Consider the following 20,249-nt stretch of genomic DNA (forward strand, 5'->3'; position numbering starts at 1 on the left):
GGTCGACGTCGTTACTACCATCCTAGCGGTCTAGTAAGGCATCGCTCCTACCTACACAGCACGCACATCTGCTACCCTCACTACACAGACTGTAGACTTTACATCGATACCCCTTGTGCGACCCTTTGGTAGGATCTCTTGCACCATGTCCAACCTGTACTACCCACAACAGCCACGTCGGCAACCAGCCTATGAAAACCCCCTTCACCAACAACAATCGCAATACACATACGCCAGTTGCGATGGCGGCCGCTATCCATCCTATCGCTCGCCACAACCGCAATCTCACCCTTTGGAATTGGTCTCCTCTTCATCCCATACGGGCATGCTTCCCGCATCCACCTCTACCGATGGTATTGATTACCACCACTACCACTCGGCTCCAACACCGTACCACGACCCATACGCAGCTCTAACTGCCCACAACGACCGCCTCGGACCCAGCGTATCCAAGGAACATCTGGTAAAGCCTAGTTTTCACTCCAAAGACCTTGCTCAATCCACTTCCGACATTAACTACGATGCCACACTCGGCGCTGGTGCAGGCTACACTCATTACACTCTTTCCAAAGACTCGGACACCGGTCGAATCGGCTTTGGTAGGGGACATCGAATAGAAGCAACTGATGGCTTACTTCCCGATACCGCTCCGGATATGCATCGTTTAAACCGGCAACAGAAAGAAATCATGAAACAATTCCCTCCCGACCTCGACGCTCCAGGTGGTGGCAAGTCTGGCCTTCAAGCGGCAAAAGACTTGCTCAAAGATTACAAGTGTTGGTTCAAGTTCAAGTATCTACACTGGTGGTTTATGCTAGTGGTGGTAATTGCAATTGTAGCTCTAACTACGATCTATCATAAACAGATAGTCGATTGGCTTACGCCGATAAGTAGAAAAGTGACTACCGTCGCTTGGGGTTGGATCGTCCCCGTTGCTATTTTGTTCATCATCTCTTTTCCTCCCTTGTTCGGACACGAGATCGTCCTGATTCTCGTAGGTCTCGTTTATGGTATTTGGATAGGCTTCGGAATAGCCTCTCTGGGAACGCTTTTGGGCGAAATCGGTAACTTTTACGCCTTTAAGCATTGTCTTCGCAGCACAGCTGCTAGATATGAGAGGAAGAATATTCATTATGCCTGTATGGCAGAAATGGTCCGTGATGGAGGCTTCTGGGTTATGTTTCTTGCTAGGTTGAGTGCTATTCCGGGACACTTTACTACTGCCGTATTTGCGACGGTGGGGATGAATGTCTTCATTTTTACTTTGGCTGCAGTGTTGGCATTGCCGAAACAGTTGTTGATTGTTTATTTGGGTGTTGCCATTAAGAACAGTGGCGATGGTAAGGAGGATATGAAGAGTAAAATTATAAAGTATGTAGTCTTGGTCCTTAGTTTTATCATCACCCTTTGGACTGCTTACTGGTTGTATCAGAGGATGGAGAACATTAGACCTGCAGTGAGTGGCAAGTTGAGGCAGAAGAGGTATGAGTTGTTGCTTCAGGCGAGGACACCGGGGACGGAGGCCTATAGTGGACCGAGAGAGTGGGAGCAGCAACATCAACATGCTTATCCGCCCAGTAGCCTTGGTGCAGGCGGAACCGGGGTGGATGCTAGTTATGCTTATCGACAGCCGCAACAGCCTAGAACGGACGAGATGTATAATCGTCCTGGTGGTCCGCAACCGGGAGATTATTCCACCGAATCATACCATCCTTCTCACCCTATCCCTCCTGCTGGATCGCTGCAGCACCATGGTCAAGCGATCTCGCAACCGCAACAGCGTCGTATATCATACGAGCCGGATTCAACCGGCACCTTCGCCCAAGTGCAGGGTCGACAAGCAATAACGGCACCAATGCAATTCCATCGGCCCTTAGCTCGCAAAACCACAGCCTCTCCCCCTACATCCCCTTTCCGCGATCCACCAAGCGATGGCTTCACCCATCGCCACCCACCCGCGCAAAGGAGGGAAGAAGGGTTACAACTAGAATCAGTGCCTCTCACCAACACACAAGGCGAATGGGCAAGCAACTCGAGCCTAGCACCAAGTCCAGTCGAAGGACCGCCTCCAGAATACGCTTCCTTCCCCCCTAGCAGTCATGGGCATACACAACTACAGAATAGCTGCAATAGTGCCGCAGCAACAGAAGCGGCAAGAGCAGATGCTGGTGTACAGAGATATCATCTTTCCGACTAAAAAAAACCTGGCTTTTTTTATTATTATTTATCTGCAATCTTTTACCCACATTCATTTTCCATTCACCCTGAATGTCCACAATCAGCTTTCTGGATGAAGGTCCGTCGAGCTTGGGTTGCAGTTCGGTGTGGCGACGATCGGGGCGGAGGTGTGGTGGGAATTTGAGCTTCGTTCTTGAGTGAGATGCTGGATTTCCTGTCTTGGCCGCGCGGTGGTGAGGTGAGCATTTAGTAAGCTGGATGGACTTGCGTTTGTGTGTGGGCGTGATTTTTTGTGTTTGAATTTTGTTTCGAGTGGAGCAAAAGTTGGTGTTTTTGCAAAGGTCATCTCTTCCTCGCCCACCGTCATCTTGTATCGACCTGGTTTCAGCAGGGTCGACTTGTACGCTTGGTATCTTATCGACCTTTTTTTGGAGACAGATTGGAAGTGGGATGCTGGTAGTTAGGATGTTGGTTAATGCGTCTGGAAAAGCAGTGCAGAAGGCTCTGTTTTCATCTTTTTGCTCACCAGGATCGACTTGGCCAATTCGACCAACACCATCGTTTGGCCGTTGGTATTCTTCGGAGAAAAGGATTCATCTTGCGCCTTCTTCCACATCATCGTCTTGCGTAGGATCAACAAGGATCTCAGATAACATTGGGAGAAAAACTAGAGTTCAAAATAAACCCCTTCCCTCAGTTCCCAACAGGCTGCCTTACCTAGCCGCCTTTGTCGCCACTGCTCTCACCTCCTGGGCTGCCTTCACAGCCTATGCTACCAACAACGAGAAACTGTCAAGTTCAATTTTCAAAAGCGTGCTTAACCAAGTTAAAACCTGCAACCAAGTTGCACAACTCCTCTCCTCTCCCCCTTCCCCCAACCCCTGCAAACCAAACCCACATCCAATCACCTTGAAACCAAAACCATGGCTCGGTGCAACATGCAGAGTAAAAGGAAGCGTCAACATGATGCAAGGCCGAGTTGATCTTTCTTTCAAAATAACCATCCCTCCCGAAGAAACGAACACAGCCACAGTATATTTCACCTCGGTCCGAGCGAACAAAGATGCACCCTTTGAAATCCTACGATTTCTAGTAGTCAACGACCAAACTGCAGAAAGCATCAGTCTACTCGACAACGGTAAACTTAGCACCATCGATGTTGATTCTGGCGACATCGTTGAGCATACGTAGTGGTAGTGGGGGAAAAAAACAACGAGATTCGTAGCCTGCAATTCTGTCTTGGAGCTCTGCAAATTTAAAACACTCTCAAAAAATTAATTAATTGTTTGAATCCCACTCCACATCACACTCAAACAAAGATGTCAAAGATGAGAAGGAGAAGGAGAAGGAGAAGGAGAAGGAGAAGGAGAAGGAGAAGGAGAAGGAGAAGGAAGGGTGGAAGACAAGTGCGCATTTCAAGTGTGAGATGCAGACGACGAGGACAGTAGGAAGAAGGATTTTGAATTTTTCAAAAAGAGAAAAGAAGAAAAGAAAAAAAAAAAAAGAAAAAAAAAAAAAGAAAAAAAAAAAAAACCCCAAGAAAGACCAACATGAAAGAAGAATAGGAAGCAAAGAGAGAACAGCTGGAAAAGGATGCAAGTGAGTTGCTGTCAGAGACTTGGAGTAAAGATTGCAGTGCAAAGTGTGACGGGGGAAAGGCATGTACATTGTGGACGTGGAGAGGAGGGGAGGGTGAGCAATGAGAGGGCGATGCTAGGAGCTGGTGAGAAGCAGTAGCGAGCTAAGGAGGGTGCGAGGAAATAAGAGGTGTAAGACAGTGACGTATGCGGAAAGGATTGTTGAGTCTTGGTCTGACTGGGTATTGTTTGCCTCGCATACTCCTCTTGCCTCTTCCCAAAGTCTGCGCTGGGTGTTTAAGCACAGCGACAGGTCAAAACATCCACCAACTTCTGACCGAACGTCTTTCTCTCCGCGGGATGTTCCTCAGGATTGCTAATCCCCACAGCCTGACGACCATCGTTACGTCTTGCACCATCCAATCCATTGCCGGACGACATGGCGGCCGGTGTCATATGACCCACATGGCTGTGTTCCCTAGTGCCGTTCTGGGTAGAAATCCCAGCGACAGTTGCGTCATGAACAGCAACATTAGAAGCGTAACCTACACCACCATATCCCGAACCATTCTGAGTAAACTCGGCGTGATTGGCACGCAATTGTGCAGCTTGCGATCGATCACTCTGCATATGCTGTTGAGCGCCTGCCGACTTGCGTGCACCTTTAGATCCATTACGTGCCAACGCAGCCTGTTGTTGAGCAGCAGCTGCCGAAGCTTGCGGTACGGCAGAAGCACGAGTGTCACGATGACGATCACGATCATCACGTCGATCGCGGTTAGTACCTGCTTCCCATCCTTTGCCATTGTTAAGCAACATCCAGTCGAAAACACCATCTTCCTGTTCACCGGAACTCTTGAGAACCTTGGTGAAGAGTTCGCGCAAAAAGTCGTAGTCCGGTGTCTCTTCGAATCCAAGCTTTCGAACATAGTTGAGATAGATTCCAAACTCTTCTGGGAAAGCTTCACAGAGTTCCTTGATGGGTGTGCTCTGTTTCTTCTCGCCAATTTTTTCGTACTTTTGCTTGTTGGTGGCAGCTTTGAGACCTTGCCATGGCAAACCACCACGGAGGAAGTACATGAAGACGTGACCGAGCGCCTCGAGATCGTCTCGTCGAGACTGTTCACGACCCAAGTGAGTGTTGATGGACATGTATCGTGCGGTACCACTGAGCGACTTGCGTTCACGGTAAGGAATGTGCTGCATCGTCTTGGGATCACGGTACTGCTTGGCCATACCAAAGTCGACGACGTGAACCAAGTTGGCGCCTTTGGTCATCGGACGACCGATCAAAAAGTTGTCGGGCTTGATATCACGGTAGATGAGGTTCTTCTCGTGGATGGTCTGAACGCGTGTGATCATCTGCTTGGCGGTCATGACGACGGTCTTGATGCTGAACTTGCGACCGCACATGTCGAAGAGGTCTTCGAGCGATGGTCCAAGCAAGTCGATGACAAGGATGTTGTGGAGACCTTCCTGACCGAAATAGTAGACTTGCGGGATCCCAGGGCAGCCAGCAAGGATCTTGTAGGTACGGTATTCATCTCGAAGTTGAGGAGCGTCGCTCTTTCTAGGTTCAAACTTGATGGCAACGGTCTGACTGTTGAGGAGGTTGGTACCTTCAAAGATGACACCGAAGGAGCCTTCACCGATCTTTTTGCCGACGCGGTAGTGAACACCGACGACGTTGGAGCCGGAGCTGGCGTGAGATGCGTGAGAGGACATGTTGTTGTTGTTGTTGTTGTTGTTGTTGTTGTTGTTGTTGTTGTTGTTGTATGCAAAAGAATGATGGTAGGGCTGTGAAGCGGGCAGTGCCATCGATTTGGATGATGCCGCCTCACAGAGGACTCGACAGGAGCGAAAGGATGCAACTTTGGGAGAGGAGTCAAGTTGGATGCGGTGGTGCTGGTATGCTGTTCCAGTAAGCGAACTGGCCAAGATGTGGTGGTGAAGCTGCTGGCGAGTGTGCCGGCGATGAGCGAGCCAAGAGACAAGGAGCACGATGGAGGAGGGAGAGAGAGATAGAGAGAGAGAAAGAGAGAGAGAGAGCGTGTATGTGTGTATGTGTGCGTTTCTCTTGGAGGCAAACAGGCAGGGCATTGAGAAGAGGGGTTCAACGCAGCAGATCCAAGTCGACTTTGCTCCTTTTCACTGACTTGCTTCACACACTTTCAGCGACAGGCTTAGCCCAAATTCAAATCAGAAATCGGTAATAAATAGCAGTGAATAGATAGCAGCACGCGACTTGAATTGCAGCTTTGAAAAACAGTCAATTCAGACTCTCTCTCTCTCTCTCCCTTGAACCGGTGCATCAATTCAACCTATTCACACGGATTACAATTCGAGAATTCAAAGTGGGACAATTCAACTTGTGTATCAATTCAACCTATTCACACGGATTACAATTCGAGAATTCAAAGTGGGACAATTCAACTTGTGTATCAATTCAACCTATTCACACGGATTACAATTCGAGAATTCAAAGTGGGACAATTCAACTTGTGTATCAATTCAACCTATTCACACGGATTACAATTCGAGAATTCAAAGTGGGACAATTCAACTTGTGTATCAATTCAACCTATTCACACGGATTACAATTCGAGAATTCAAAGAGGGACAAGTGCAAGTCTCGCTTCAGTCTCTGCAAGTAAAAGTAAGAACAAGTGAGAGTGAGAGTGAGAGTGAGAGTGAGAGTGCTTGTGTTGAGTTGTCTTTCTTCTCCTGCCAACTCACTTTTGCCCGCAGCGATTGCTTTCTGCTCATCGGCCAAGAGCCCGATGTACTCAGCAAGCATTGAGAGCTTCGCCAACTTCCCCGGATCCGATGATGGTGACTAAGCATGTGTTATCAAGCAATGCTATCCTGATTGCAAACGGCTCAGCTGTTCTCCTTACTTTGTGCTCGCCTTGACCTTCTTAACAGGCGAAGGCAACTTGCCGTTCGCGGTCGTTGTTGTCGCAGCCCATGTCGACTCTTCAGCAGCACGTTTCTTCCCACCGTCCTGCTTCTTCCCACCACCCTGCTTCTTCCCACCGTCCTGCTTCTTCCCGCTCGCCCCAACAGCCGCATCACCCTGTAACACCTTAAGCAACTGCTTCATCAAGTCATGAATTGATGTCGAAGCCTTAAACTTGTCGCTATTCTGCAACTTGTCACCCGCCTCTTGCAATTTATCCAACTTCCAAGCGCTCTGTAAGTTGTCCTTGTTGGTCTCGATCCTTGCGCTGATCCTTGCGGCTTGCAACACGAACTTGATCGTATCCTTCATGTGGTTTGAGCTCACCACGGCAGCCGCATCCGACTCGTTGACCATCTGAACAAAGCAGTTGCTGATCTCGGGCAGGAATGCAAGCACCTCCTCCTTCTGATCAGCACGCTGTGCAATCTGAGTAAGCACAGCTTGCAACATCTGCATAACTTGAACCTGTCGGAATGCACGGCTTGCAGCTCCAGGTCGACAGCTGTTCAAGAGCTCGGATCGCAACTCCCAACCAAGCATGGGGAAACGACGGAATGCATCGATGAGGAATTCGTGACGCATTCGGCTGGCTTTCCTCGTCAGATAGTCCAGTAGCGACTGGCGGTACATTTCTACAAGCTTACCGCCAAGTGCCGATTTGACCTTCTCCCCTGACTTGCACAGCGCTACTTTGGTCAGGTAGACGTTGATCGCCTGACTGACGTTGGACACGTCGTTCGATTGCGACTCGCGAGCTTCGGTATGCATTCGCTCGAGGAGCCAAGAGACCTGATCGACGTCAACCTCTTCAGGGACAGCTTTGGCTTTGCTGATGCGGTTGAGCAAGAGTTGACGAGCCTTGTTGGCAACTGCCTCCGTCTCCTCGTCCCTGTTGGTCCAGAGCTCGTAGAGGGGAGTAATGAGATCGAGAATCAGTGGGCTTTGAGGTTGCTTGCGAGCAAAGATCTCGATGAGTTCGAGCACCTTGAATCGCAGTGCGATCGCTTCTTGCTTGGCTTCCTTCTGATCGCGAGCTGCAGAGACTCGTTGGCGGAACACTTCGGCGAGCTTGTCATCCAGCAGCATCATCTCATCGTCGCCCAGATCGGAGAACTCGACACTTGAATCCGAACCAGCATCTGAGGCCGCATCGTCGTCCTTCCCCTCCTCCTCCTTCTCCTCCTCCTCCTCCTCCTCCCCCTCGTCTTCATGATCCTCGGCGTCAGGGTCGGCCATACCAGATTCCTTGAGTACGGCTCTTACACGAGCACGAAGTTCCTCGTCAACCTCGTCGTTCTCGTCAGCGTCGACGTCAGAATCTTGCTCGTCCTCTTCATCGCTGGTAGCCCAAGTGTCCGAAGCGCGAGGCTTGCCATCCTCCATCTCCTCCTCATCCTCCATCTCCTCTTCCTGCTCACCGACCTGTGCAGCCTCAGTGGTACCAAGATGCGAGAGCAGCAATCCAATACTCTCTTTACTCATATGCTTACTAAAAGCCTCGAAAGCGTTGGTAGCCGTCGTACGCAAGAAAGCAGATGAAAGCTCCAAGAAGCTCAACAAGCAATCGCACAGCAACTCGATGCCTGTCAGCGTTTCTCTATCGACTTGCTCCTCCTCAACCTGCTTCTTACCCTTCTTGCCACCGGCAGGTTTTTCAGCAGAAAAGAATTTATCAGCACAAACACACAAGGGCTCCACTAGATGACTCGCTCCATCAGCGGCATCGGCGGAAACCAACAGGGCACTGAGGAGCAACGACTGTAAAGCACATGCGCGCTCCTTAACATCCGCATCCTCACTCTTAGCTTCAACTTTGCGCACCTTTTCAAGGCATCGAACACCGTCGGCGAGCTTAGCGGCAATTTCGGCATCTGTGTCGAAGATCGATTTGAACGACTTGTCCGATTCCAGCTGAACAAGGATATTGTGTGCTTTTGCCAGCCAGAGTTGGCCATCTTGGGCGAATCCAAGAGTCTTTCTGCCGGAAGCGGAGAGGGAGGTGGAGGTGGTGGTGGAGATGGAGGTGTAAGTGCGGGCTTGTTTAGCTAGCTCACTTACGCTCGAGAGGAATCGCGAACGAGCGGCAGCCTTGAGCGAGTCGACAAAGGCGGGTGTGGGGAGACGATCCAGCAAAAAGTTTTTCTTAAGTGGCTTTTGCATGGTGTAGTAGCCATGAGCAGCAAGGAAAGTAAGGATGTCGACGAGCAACTCATCGTCTTTGGGCACAGTAGCCGTTCGAACGAGGAAAAGTAGTTGGTCCAAAGCCCATTTACGACGGTTGTTGATCTGTGCCAGCTGGTCGTCGTCGTCGGTTTGAATGCCTTGGCAAATCATGTCGCCGAGATACTTGACGTACTCTCGCACCCGATCGATGTCGAGCGAGGAGAGCACCTGTTCGACCGTCTTTGTCTTTGTAATCGAGTCAAAGTTCTGATGACCGTTCTTGCCGATCAGCTGGGTGACGAGAAGGAAGCCGAGATGGGGCTGTTCTTTGACGACCTCCTGAATCGTCTCTGTAGCTTTGACGGCAGCACGGTGTAGCAAACGATCGCGATTGCCGAGTTGGTTGATCAGGGTGCGCATAAAGTTGGGCGTAAAGAGCATCGGTTTATCTGCATCCTTGGCTCGAGGGAGGGCACGTTGGAAGACTTGGAAAGCCCAACTCTTACGATCGTGAGATGAAGCGGCAGCGAAAAGCGTTTCGTCGACCACTACTCGGTAGAAGTCAGGGAAAGAAGAGATCTTGGTCTCGAGGGCTGGATTGGAGGATTGGTTGAAGTAGATGTCCAGGATGAAATCCCAAACGAAATGGATTTTGGCTTGCCATCTTGACCTAGCCCGCACGGGTGTGGCGGCTTGGTTCTCGGATGGGATTGCTTCCTTCAACACGCGTGCCAATGTGGGCAGATTTGCGGTGGACAATGGGTGTTGCTTTCGCATCCAAGGCAGAGCGAGGTTGTGGAAAAAGTCGCTTCCCAAACCACGGCTGAGTTGCAGCATAAGAGCGAGCTTTTCAGGACTGGGTTCTTTGGTGGATGAGATCTGGTCCGCCATCCAACACTGTGCCTCTGTGGTCCATTGGAAATTAAGATGGGGTCGTTGAAGTTGAGCAACAGCATTGACCATAACCCAAGTGCAACTCTCTGCCATCCAAGGCTTATCCGAACTCAACGCGATCAAGATCTGCATGGATCTCTTAAAGTCTTGCACCGTCGCGGTCGGCTGAATGAGAAGATCGGATTGGACGAGAGTCATGATCCCGAAGAGTTTAGCAAACATGAAATCCTTCTGTTCCTGTCTGCTTGCTGCCACTTGTGGATTGGAATACTGGAGGATAAGAGTGAGCATCTCTTTTGCGGTAACTGCGTAGTTAAGTCGCGAGAGGAGCTCGGTGAGGACGAGAGCAAAACCAAGACGGGAGCTTTCTCGGGGTGAGGCAAGGCCTCGGAGAAGTCGTCGAAGAGCATACATGAGGTCGGCAACAGTACGATTGCCGAGCGCTTCTTCAACAGCCTCTGCTTCTGCTTGGTCTACGTGCAAAGGGTCGGTGCTGTATTCGGAATCGCCGGACGAGGAGGGGGATGGAGAGGGGAGATCGAGAGTGATTTTGGAACAAGAAGCGAGAAAGTCTTGTTGCGACAATAGCTCTTCGACGAGCTTGTTGGCGGATGACAGACGGGCATCTTGATTCGAGGAGGCGATCTCCCAGAACAGCTCGAGATTGTTGCCCTGCATCGCGGTGGTCTTGCAGCCTGGACTGTGATATGAAAGAGGCTCTACCGGTAGAGTGAGATGAGGAGGGAGGATGGTTAGGCTGCAATGTGCACCAGGGAGTCGTGAGTTGCTGTCAGTCTCCGAACGAGAATTATTGGCGGCCAGGTCCGGATTTGACTGTATAGTCGTCGCTGTGAGGTGGACTTGTGAGCTTGATGACCCGGTTGATTGGTGGTGATGATGATACTACTTGTTCCAAGAAGGAACGGCAAAGGTGAGCGACAACGACCCTTGACTGGAAATTTTCCAAAAAATCAAAAAATCAAGATTCAGGGATTTGTGGAGAGGAAAGTCAAATTTGAGATCGTGACGTGACAGTCCCGATTCTCATCGGCGATCTGTATTTGTTTCATCTTTGTGTACAAGCATCGACCTCACATTGTCGATCAAACGACCAGCACAGGCACGCAGGCCTACGCAATCTTGTGCATCGGTGCCTGCAATCCGGATTGGGTCATCGTGTTTTGATAAGCACCGTTGTGATTTGATGGGCAAACAGGGTCCATTGTGGACATACAGCAGATGACGTCGATCGAGTGTTGTGGTAGCGAAGAGAGAGACAAAGTAACACATGACGTCGATCCTAACGGACGAAAGACGGCTATTCTCGGACGTGTAAAGCAAGCGAGAATAAAACTGCGATTGTCCGAGCGCGATCTCTGCCTGCAAGACAGGGCAAGGAGAAGGAAAATGTCTCAGGCTTTGAACTCCTACACGTGTGGTTGGCTGGTCTGGGTATGTAGATTAAATGATCAACATTTCAGACCACTTTAAGCCGCCTTTAATGGAATTCATCAAAAGATGCTTCCATTCGAGGCCCATTCGAGGCTCCTTTACACAAATATGACTATTGGTACAATCGATCTTGCTGTCGCTTTGATTCAAGACTCGTTCGCTTCCTGGAATGGGCAGCAGCAGGAGCGAGCAAGTCTGAGGCTTAGGGTGGAGGGTGAGCGTGAGAAAAAGCTCAACTCTATTTCTCCGGCTCATCCGAATTCAAGCGGCCTTCGCACAACAAGGCACAATTGGCAGAGAGAAAGAGAGACATAATCCCTGTGAGCTGGTATGTTTCCATCCAACTCCAGAGAGAGGAGAAAGTGGCGTTTGACTTGTCCAAAAGTCACACGCACAAGTGACACTCTTTCGGCAGGACCGACTTTATGCGCTTGATGCTTTTGCCTTTCCACACGTCACACTCACTTTCCACTGTCACTCACAACTCTACATACACGCACAAATCACACACCCACCCACCCACCCACACACAGTGATTTCGCGCCTTTCCCCCTTCAGTTGTCACAGTTTGACAGTGTCGCTTGAGCTCGCCTAAAAGTCAAATCACACACACACACACACACACTCACTAACTCAGTCACACACTCAGTCACTCAGTCACACACTCAGTCACTCAGTCACTCAGTCACAGTCAGTTGGCCATTGCGCTTCTGCGCTTGTCTCACTCTCTCTTCCACACTCTCTCTTGACTTGACTTGGCTCGAGTCGGATCATCCTCAGCCTTATTCTCACCTCGTTGCTTACACTCCAGACCATCTCATCATCACCACCACCATCACCACCACCATCACCACCACCATCATCATCCATTCTTGCTTTCTCATCCTTGACCTCTCACCATCAAGACATCCTTCTCTCCTCGTCCTTCTCTCCTCGACCGCATCCCCCTCCTTACCTCTTTGCTCCGTTTGCTTTGCGTTTCGATCCACCCACCTCCCCGTAGAACACATCTCCAGTTGCTTCAACTCGAATTTCGTTCATAGTACCGTGCCATCCACCTTTTCCAACACACCATCTCCATTCTCAACGATCGTAATAGACGCATTGCTCCATTTTTCGCCGCGTATGTCACTCTAGTGCTCCACTTTGCCCCCCCCCCCCCCCCCCCTCCCTTCCCTCCCCTCTAACAACCCTGGAAAGCCTCGTGTTGCCCTGCTCTCTCATAGCCTGTCATGATGGCAACCCTCCTCTCCTCACCGCTTTCACCACCGCCCAAATTCCACCTCTTCCAACAACCGAGCTCACCAAAACACTATGCACACCAAGACCTCCCTGCCGACTTTGACAAGTCCTTTGGCTCATCCATGTCCATCTCTGACTCGCTCGACGGTCACACATCCCAAGCTTTCCCTACTCAAGCATTCCCTACTCAAGCATTACCTACTCAGCCTTTCCTCTTCAACACCGCCAGCTTGGGTCTCGCAACAACAAATCAGCAGCATCAACACCACTCCTCCTCCTTCTTCCACGATGCATCCACAGAGCCTTCGAAACAGCAGCTCCGTCCAGTCCGCATCTCGCCACCTCCCACCAACACCCTCGGCGCAGCAATGGGAACAACACTCAATGCTCGCTCACCTGCTCTCGCTCCCAAGATGAGCTCACCCAAGGACATGGACATCTCACCCGCACCCCTTGCTCCTGCCACTATGCACAACCTCCCTCCTTCCCCATCCGAGGCCCTTCCCAACCTCATCAACTCGATCCACGTCACAACATCCTCCAACTCCTCTCCAGCTACTTCCCTCAATGACCGCCTTCATCCCCTTCTTGGTGGTTCCAGTCGTCCTCCACAGATAGCTACGGAGCGCAAGTCTTCCCTCCAGCTTGCCCACAGCATGTCCTCCCGTCTCTTTGGCGCCGAGATCGCCCTCAACTCACACCGCCTCTTTGCTGGAGACCAAGAATTGCTCAGCAGCCCAGACAAGGAGCCCCCACCGAAGCGTAGGCCCAATTCCCTTCCCACCAGACAGAGCGAGGCCAACGAGCGCATCTCGCAGCTTTCCTCTGCTCTCATGCCTGTTGCAACAGCAAAGCACAGACCTGCACTCTCAGCTACTTTTGACAGCCGTGGATCATCCTTTGGTGCCGCTCCTTCTTCCTCACGAGCCAGCTCGGTTTCTAGCAACCGTCTCTCCGACTCGGGTTTGCCACTTGGTAAGCTTTCCTCCAAGCGCTCATCTCGAGCTGGCTCAGCAGAATCCTTCTTTGAGGATGTCGAGGATGAGCTAGGCGCCCGCCAGACGATTTTGCACGACAGCGACAGTAACAAGAATGGCCTTTGGCAGGCTCAGAATGATGATGACCAAGGCGATGATATCAACCCTTCTCCATCTCCCTCGATGGGCTCAGTGTCCGGCGCCATGGCTGGCTACTTTTACGACCCTTTGTCACCTGACAAGCTTGCTACTAGGCTTGGAATGGCCGCACCTCTCGATCGACCTAATCTGCTCGCTGCCATGTCTAGCACTGCTGCTTCGCCCAGTGTCTCTTCCCCTCCTGCTTCGTCGCCTTGCACCAGGATGCCTCCACCCAAGAGGACCACTTCGTTGGGCACAAGAGTATTCCAGCGCGCTCGTACCGATGCTGCCGTGCCTAGAGCTGTCAGCGGCACTGCTGCCGCCTCTGGTAGCTCTGCGTTTAGCTCTAGCTTTGCTTGCGGTTCTGCATCTGGTGTCGGTGCTCTCCGCACTACTCTAGGCAAACGCGCCAACCCTTACGTCAAGCGTCCCTCGCTCGTCAACGACAATGCTTCCATCAAAAGTGCCTACCCTGTTCTCGGTGTCCGTGATCAAACGACTCGAACAGCTCGACCTACAGCCCCTGCACCTCGTCGATGCTTCTCTGCTTTCGACCACAGTTCTTTCCTCGGTGGCGTCGGCCCATCCGCCTCCTCCAAACTCAATGTTAGCTCCAACATGAATTCTCCCACCTCTCCCGATCGTCGACGCACCCACCTTTCCAGCCACAGCCAAGTGACCGACGCCGACGGATCCCCCATTGCTCCAGGCATGCGTGCACGTCTTCCACCATCTAACTTGCTCCGTCGAGGTAGCAAAGATGATTCCTCCCCTCTCGCCTACGGTACAGGAATGAAACGATCCGCTTCTCGTGGCAGTGAAAGCATGAACGATGACATGGCTCTCAACGATCCTTGTTTCCTCCAGTCCCAATCTCCTGCTAGTGCTGAATCACTCCCTGGTTTCGGTGCATCGGAAAAAGAGGGTAAAATTCTCCCCTGTTTCAACGTCAAAGAAGACGGCTTGATGCGAATTACCGCTCAAACCATGACCGATCTTCTGGTGGGCAAGTACACAAACGCAATCCAATCCTACCAAGTCATCGACTGTCGCTTCGGATACGAATACGAAGGAGGTCACATTCCCGGTGCGATCAATCTCAGCACTGTCGAAAAAGTGGTTGATCATTTCCTTTCTCCCAATTCCCGTCGGCTTCCGCCTCGATCGCAGAGTGGGAAAGCGGATCAATACGGTAACCGTCTAAAGCAAGTTCTTGTTTTTCATTGCGAGTTTAGCTGCAAGAGGGCACCGACAATGGCTTTGGCGCTGAGACAGGCGGATAGAGGTCTGGCGCACGATTATCCCAATTGCCACTTTCCTGAGATTTATATACTCCAAGGAGGTTATTGTCATTTTTGGAAGAATTATCCGCGTCTTTGTGAACCGCAAGAGTATGTCTGTATGGACGATCCCCGCTTTTTGGCCAAGCGATCTACAGAACTGAATGGATTTCGCAAACAATTCTCACGCCATCGAAGCTTTGCCTACGGTGAGGGGAAAAGGCAACCTTCACAGTCCAGAGGCTTGGGTGCGCAGCAAAGACAGAGTATTCAGGAGGAAGATATGCAGGAATCCCCTTGTCCTAGGTTGACTGCTTCCAAGCTTTCATCCGCTTCACTGGTAGGAGGCGGAGGCAGAGGGGGGGATACGAGTTTTGGTAGTGTAGGAGATTCAAGTTTTGAAGATGGGATCGGGGATAGTCCTTGTGCTGCTGCTGGCAGTCGGATTTTACAGCCCGAAATGATGGGGTCGCTTCTGGGAGCAAGGAGGCCCTTGTTGAGGGCTGGTACTACGGGGAATATCTTGCCTAGATATCTGTCCTAGATCGTATCGACGGACGATTTGATGCTCCGTCGAGAGCAACACTTTCGCATTTACACCATTACCTTTTCTTCGTTTTCCTTTTCGCATTTCAGCATCCTTGTTTCGTTTTCAGCATCTTTCTTAACAATCCATGCTTTTTGTTTCCTAACCTGCATTCCATTCAGGCGCGAGACGGCAAACAATGCAACACAACACAATCTTCCACGGCACCGCCCGGCGTTTGGTCGTTTTCAACAGATCCGGTTTTGCTGCAAGACAATCTGACTCATCGAACAGGTGGAAGCTGAAGAAAGTAGCGATGCATCAGCTCGACTCTCAGCGTTGGTGGCTGTCGATGACGAAGAGGGGTTTCGCTCGAACCACAAATTCAAGTTCCGCGGTGTGAGGCGAATCTATGCATACGAAACCGGGGCGAGGAGTGCGGTTTCTACTGCCCTTTTTTTTTTTTTTTTTTTTTTTTTTTTTTTTTTTTTTTTTTTGGTTTCAGGTTGCGGTTTTTGACAGCCTCCCCTCCGGTCGTTTACTCGCCTTTGATGGATGTGGTCGAGACATGTGCAAGGGTGGAGGGTCGCTGAAGGGGAGGGGGAGGGGGAGAAGATGATGGATGCGGTTAGATTCGGCATCAGAAAGCTAGACCCTCACCGGCGGCATCAACTCTAGCTTTGATGGGGAGATCGGTATAAGATCCTTCTTCCTTCTCTTCCTTCTCTTCCTTCTTGTACCTTCGTCCTTCTTTTCGCACCTCAACCAACATCATCGACACGATCACCTATCACCTAGTACATTTCCCGACGGGATGGTTTCCTGGCTGGACAGCGAGAAACATCTTCTTCCCCTACCTTCCTCCTCCACAACATCCCTATCTCATTGCCAGCAAGAAGAATCGGAAATGCACTCGGCCTCCCCATCTGGTCGCAAACGGATCTTGAAGCGTGGAACGATGCTCATCGTCCTCCCCCTCGCGCTTATCCTCCTTTTCGCGGTGATCTTTTTCCCTGTATACTTCACTCGCCATAGATCCACTCCCTCTTCTTCCAACAGCCTGAGTACAGGTGGGACGAGCAGTACAGAGTCGAGCATAAGATCTCGGACAACCCCTGGTGCAGTTTGGGTTCAGAATGTCAACTTTAAAGACTTGGACGATTTGCGAATCGATTATTATTCCAGTGGACAGGTGAATTCTAAGGTGCTCGTTGCCGGTTTACCTAGCAATGTTTGGAGTGATACGCCTCCAAGTTTGGGCTTGAGGGATAGAGGCGTGGTTAGACGCCAAGTTGCTTCCTCCTCTTCTTCCACTAAACACCCTTCATCGCACCCTCCTTCCACAACTAGAGCTTCCAACACCGAAACTACTCCCAATACCCCTTCGACCTTGGTCGCAGCCTCGACTTCTCCTCAGGCCTCGTCTTCCCCCTCCCCAGCACCGGCACCTGCACCTGCACCTGCACCTGCACCTGCACCTGCACCCCGATCAAACGGCAGTTCAGTACTGCAAATCTTCTACCCAGCGCAATCTTATACCCCCTCCGAACTCCCCGTAGGCGGGACGCAATTCTATGCCTCCACACCCTTCCTCCTCTCCCTTGCCACCTCGGTAACTTTCAACTACTCTGTCTTCTTCCCTCTCTACTACGACTTTGTACTTGGCGGCAAGCTTCCTGGTCTATACGGCGGAACGGAAGGTTGTGGTGGAGGAAACAATGCCGAGCACTGTTGGAGCTCTCGGATGGCTTGGAGATCAGGTGGCTTGGGTGAATTATATGCCTATCTACCGCAGCATAAACAGAACACAAGTGCGATGCTCGACGTCAAGCCTTACAGCTATGTGAATCCTGTTTATGGGATGTAAGTATCACCGCTTCATCCACCCACCCTTGTGTCATCGTTGCAAAAATTAAAGCGGTGACCACCAGATACTGACCAGCTTTCTACTTGAGATAGATCTTTGGGTAGAGGTTCCTTCAATCTTACCAAAGGCGCTTGGACAGATATCTCTCAAACCATCACTCTCCAGAACAACGAGACCCATCCGAACGGCGTTTTCCATGTTAGCGTCAATGGCGAAAGTGTGATCCACTATGATCAGGTATTTTTTCCGACAGGGTTGAAAGGGATTTTGTTCTCTACGTAAGTTTTTATCTTCCCACAAGCAAGGCCGGTTGGGTATTGAAACGCAACGTGTATAACCGAGGTATGTTGGATGCTGACGTCCTTATTGTTTTTGTGGTGTATACGGCATGGTAGATTTTTTGGCGGCTCGACAAGAGAATGGGCAACACCCGTGGATCAATTCAGCTATTTTGCTGGCTTTAGTGTCAGCATCAACTCGGTCGAGTCTTGAGGACAGGTGCAAGTGTTGGATGTGTTTGCGAGAATGCACATGCATCGACCTCTACCCTGGCTGTGATTGCACGAATGACTGTTCTGTAGAGTATGAGCGATATGTGGATAGTGGCCGATCACCTCAAACACAGTCCAGGCGGATGCAGGCTTTACAAATGATTTACCAATCTCTCCAACTTTCGCCTTGCTGCCAACACACTTGCTTCCAACGAACCTCAAATTGAGCAGTGGCCAAGATCAGATGCAGTCCAGCCAAGCAAAAGCTTGGATTCACATGCTATGAGAGGACCAAGCTACTGTTCAACGACCTTGTACATGGTTTCAAAATCCACACTCTCGCTCTTCTCAACATCCAAACTGGGACTTAATGGATCAACCCTATACCCCTGTCTTTCATAAAACTTCTTTGCGCCCTTGTTCTCATCAAACACGGTCAGCATAACTTTCCTCATCCTCGTCGCCTTCGCCAACTCGTACACTACATCTAGCAGCTGTTTTCCCAGACCGTTCCTTTGATTTTCCTTGCTCACTTGAATCTCGTATAGATATACGACCTCCACTTTATCCTCTCCCTTTTTCGCCACTGGGTCTTTTGTAAGATGGCAAGGTTCCGTGTCGAATCGGAACATGGCAAAAGCTGCTATTTCTGCTCCTTCCGCCGCTGCAGGCCGGAGCATGACGAATCGGGATTCAGAGTCGAACAGCTCTTTGCGTTTTGAGCTGCGTTTCCAACCGAGCACTGAATTGAGATACATAGCTTTCATGTTGGATTCGAAGAGTGAGAAGACTCGTTTGCGTTGTTCGGAGGACAAAGAGTCTGCGTGGAGGATTTCGAGTGAGAAATGCGAGCTTTTGAGACGTGTGCAGACGCGTTTTTGCACGAGATCGAAGAGGTCGCAGGCAGAGGCGGAACGAGCTTTTGACAGTGCTCCAGCGTAGTCTACTTCTCCAGCATCGTTGGTAAGAGGCTCTTCTTGGGTTTCGGTCTTGCCTTTCTTCTTGACCGGAGAAGAAACGGTAGTGTCGGCATCTTCTTTCTTCGCCCCGGCAGCATCTTTTAGCGCATTAGCCTTCCTGCCTAACAATCCAGCAGCTTTCAGTGGACAAGGTCGATCTTTTGACCTCTCCTTCTCCCCCTCCTTCTCCTCTCCTTCCTCCGCATCCGTATCTCTCTTCTCTCGAACAGTGGCGAACCGCTTGGCACTACAATGACGACACATCTTGCCATGTTTGATCAACAACACATGCAATGCGTACTTTAAATCACCCGGAACTCTCTCATGTAAATGATAATACGTTTGATCGCGATTCGCCTTCTCCGGTACCCAACGCAAAGCTTTACACAACCTAAAAACATGCGTATCCACCGCCATACTCTGGCGTCCTATACAAAATGCCAATACACAACTGGCTACCTTTGGTCCTACACCGTTGAAACGCACCAACTCCTGCATGATCTCGTCGTCTGTTGCGTTGTGAAGGTGATCGAGGGAGAGCTTTCCGTGTCTTTCCATCGTCTGTGCTAAGATACCCTTTATGGTGCGCGCTTTGTTATTGGCGAGCCCTCCACAGCGGATAGCTTCGACGAGTTCAGATTCTGGTGCCGAATGGATTGCCTCCCAGTTCTGCACTCCGAAGTGTTCGGTCATCGAACGGTGTGCGGCTGAAGAGTTTCGGCTTGAGGTGTTGCAGGAGAGAACGGTGCGAACAACCGCGTCGAGGACCGAGGGCACGTCTCCACATCCTCCCCATTTATCCTCCCCTTTTGGGGTTGTATACTTGGGCAGCCCCCTACCGCCTTCAGAATCTCGTTTGTACCCGTGGAAATCGCCCAGGATCCAAGCAACGTTTTCGGCTTCTTCAGCAGTGGGTAGCGGATGATCAGGAAAGGGAGAGCCAACGATCGATGCTTTATACGCTGCGAGTTTGCGATCTAAAGTCGACTTTTTCGAAGGCGACCCAGAGACCGAATCGGTTCCATCGAGCAACTCTTCTTTCTTCTTGACAGTGGAAGAGGTGGAGGAGAGAAGATCTTCGATTTCGGATGGATCGGCTTTGATGGGTGCTCCACGCTTGCGTTTAGCTGGTGAGTCGGAGAGAGAAGGTAGCTCGGGGTCGGTCGGTTCGGGTTTGACGCTGGGTGAAGCGGTGGATAGCGATCGAGAGGCGGATTTACGCGGCGAGGCTCGAGTGGGAGCCATCTTGTATGCAACACTTGCGGTGGAGAAAGGAGAAGTCGAAGGGACAGGCAAGGTTGCAATCCGCCTGAGAGAGGTGGTAAGAGCCGAAACGCCAAGCCGTTGGGCTCCGGCTGAAGCGGCTGCGAAGGCAAGGGACTGAATCCTGCCGAGAGCCTTCCTGCTGTCACTTGCCTTGACCTTGTTGTGCAAGTGTCAGCAATCCAGTTCAACGGTACACAAAGTTCGTTGTAGGAAGGGGGGGAAGGAGTTTGTCTGGGGTTTGCTACCGAAATTGGTTCTTTTTATGCGCTTCTTT

General features: G+C 50.8%; 6 protein-coding genes across 6 annotated transcripts; 3 read left to right on the plus strand and 3 right to left on the minus strand.

Annotated features, from left to right (window-relative positions):
• Positions 1-145: 145 nt before the first annotated feature.
• On the plus strand, positions 146-2,197 carry UHO2_01138 (uncharacterized protein; the record flags this gene model as incomplete). Its single annotated transcript, XM_041553606.1, has 1 exon — positions 146-2,197. One exon carries the CDS (start codon positions 146-148, stop codon positions 2,195-2,197), a length of 2,052 nt encoding a protein of 683 aa, XP_041409540.1.
• A 1,855-nt stretch (positions 2,198-4,052) lies between these two features.
• On the minus strand, positions 4,053-5,480 carry UHO2_01139 (putative casein kinase I; the record flags this gene model as incomplete). Its single annotated transcript, XM_041553607.1, has 1 exon — positions 4,053-5,480. The coding sequence occupies one exon, from the start codon at positions 5,478-5,480 to the stop codon at positions 4,053-4,055; it is 1,428 nt and encodes a 475-aa protein (XP_041409541.1).
• Positions 5,481-6,648: 1,168 nt separating this feature from the next.
• UHO2_01140 (uncharacterized protein) lies at positions 6,649-10,452 on the minus strand (the record flags this gene model as incomplete). The annotated part of the gene is made up of 1 exon (XM_041553608.1): positions 6,649-10,452. One exon carries the CDS (start codon positions 10,450-10,452, stop codon positions 6,649-6,651), a length of 3,804 nt encoding a protein of 1,267 aa, XP_041409542.1.
• A 2,009-nt stretch (positions 10,453-12,461) lies between these two features.
• On the plus strand, positions 12,462-15,410 carry UHO2_01141 (uncharacterized protein; the record flags this gene model as incomplete). Its single annotated transcript, XM_041553609.1, has 1 exon — positions 12,462-15,410. One exon carries the CDS (start codon positions 12,462-12,464, stop codon positions 15,408-15,410), a length of 2,949 nt encoding a protein of 982 aa, XP_041409543.1.
• Positions 15,411-16,350: 940 nt separating this feature from the next.
• On the plus strand, positions 16,351-17,259 carry UHO2_01142 (uncharacterized protein; the record flags this gene model as incomplete). Its single annotated transcript, XM_041553610.1, has 1 exon — positions 16,351-17,259. One exon carries the CDS (start codon positions 16,351-16,353, stop codon positions 17,257-17,259), a length of 909 nt encoding a protein of 302 aa, XP_041409544.1.
• A 787-nt stretch (positions 17,260-18,046) lies between these two features.
• On the minus strand, positions 18,047-19,954 carry UHO2_01143 (uncharacterized protein; the record flags this gene model as incomplete). Its single annotated transcript, XM_041553611.1, has 1 exon — positions 18,047-19,954. The coding sequence occupies one exon, from the start codon at positions 19,952-19,954 to the stop codon at positions 18,047-18,049; it is 1,908 nt and encodes a 635-aa protein (XP_041409545.1).
• Between the last annotated feature and the right edge of the window lie 295 nt (positions 19,955-20,249).

This window comes from Ustilago hordei, assembly GCF_900519145.1.
Source record: "Ustilago hordei strain Uho2 genome assembly, contig: UHO2_contig_02, whole genome shotgun sequence".
In the NCBI taxonomy this organism is placed as follows: domain Eukaryota; kingdom Fungi; phylum Basidiomycota; class Ustilaginomycetes; order Ustilaginales; family Ustilaginaceae; genus Ustilago; species Ustilago hordei.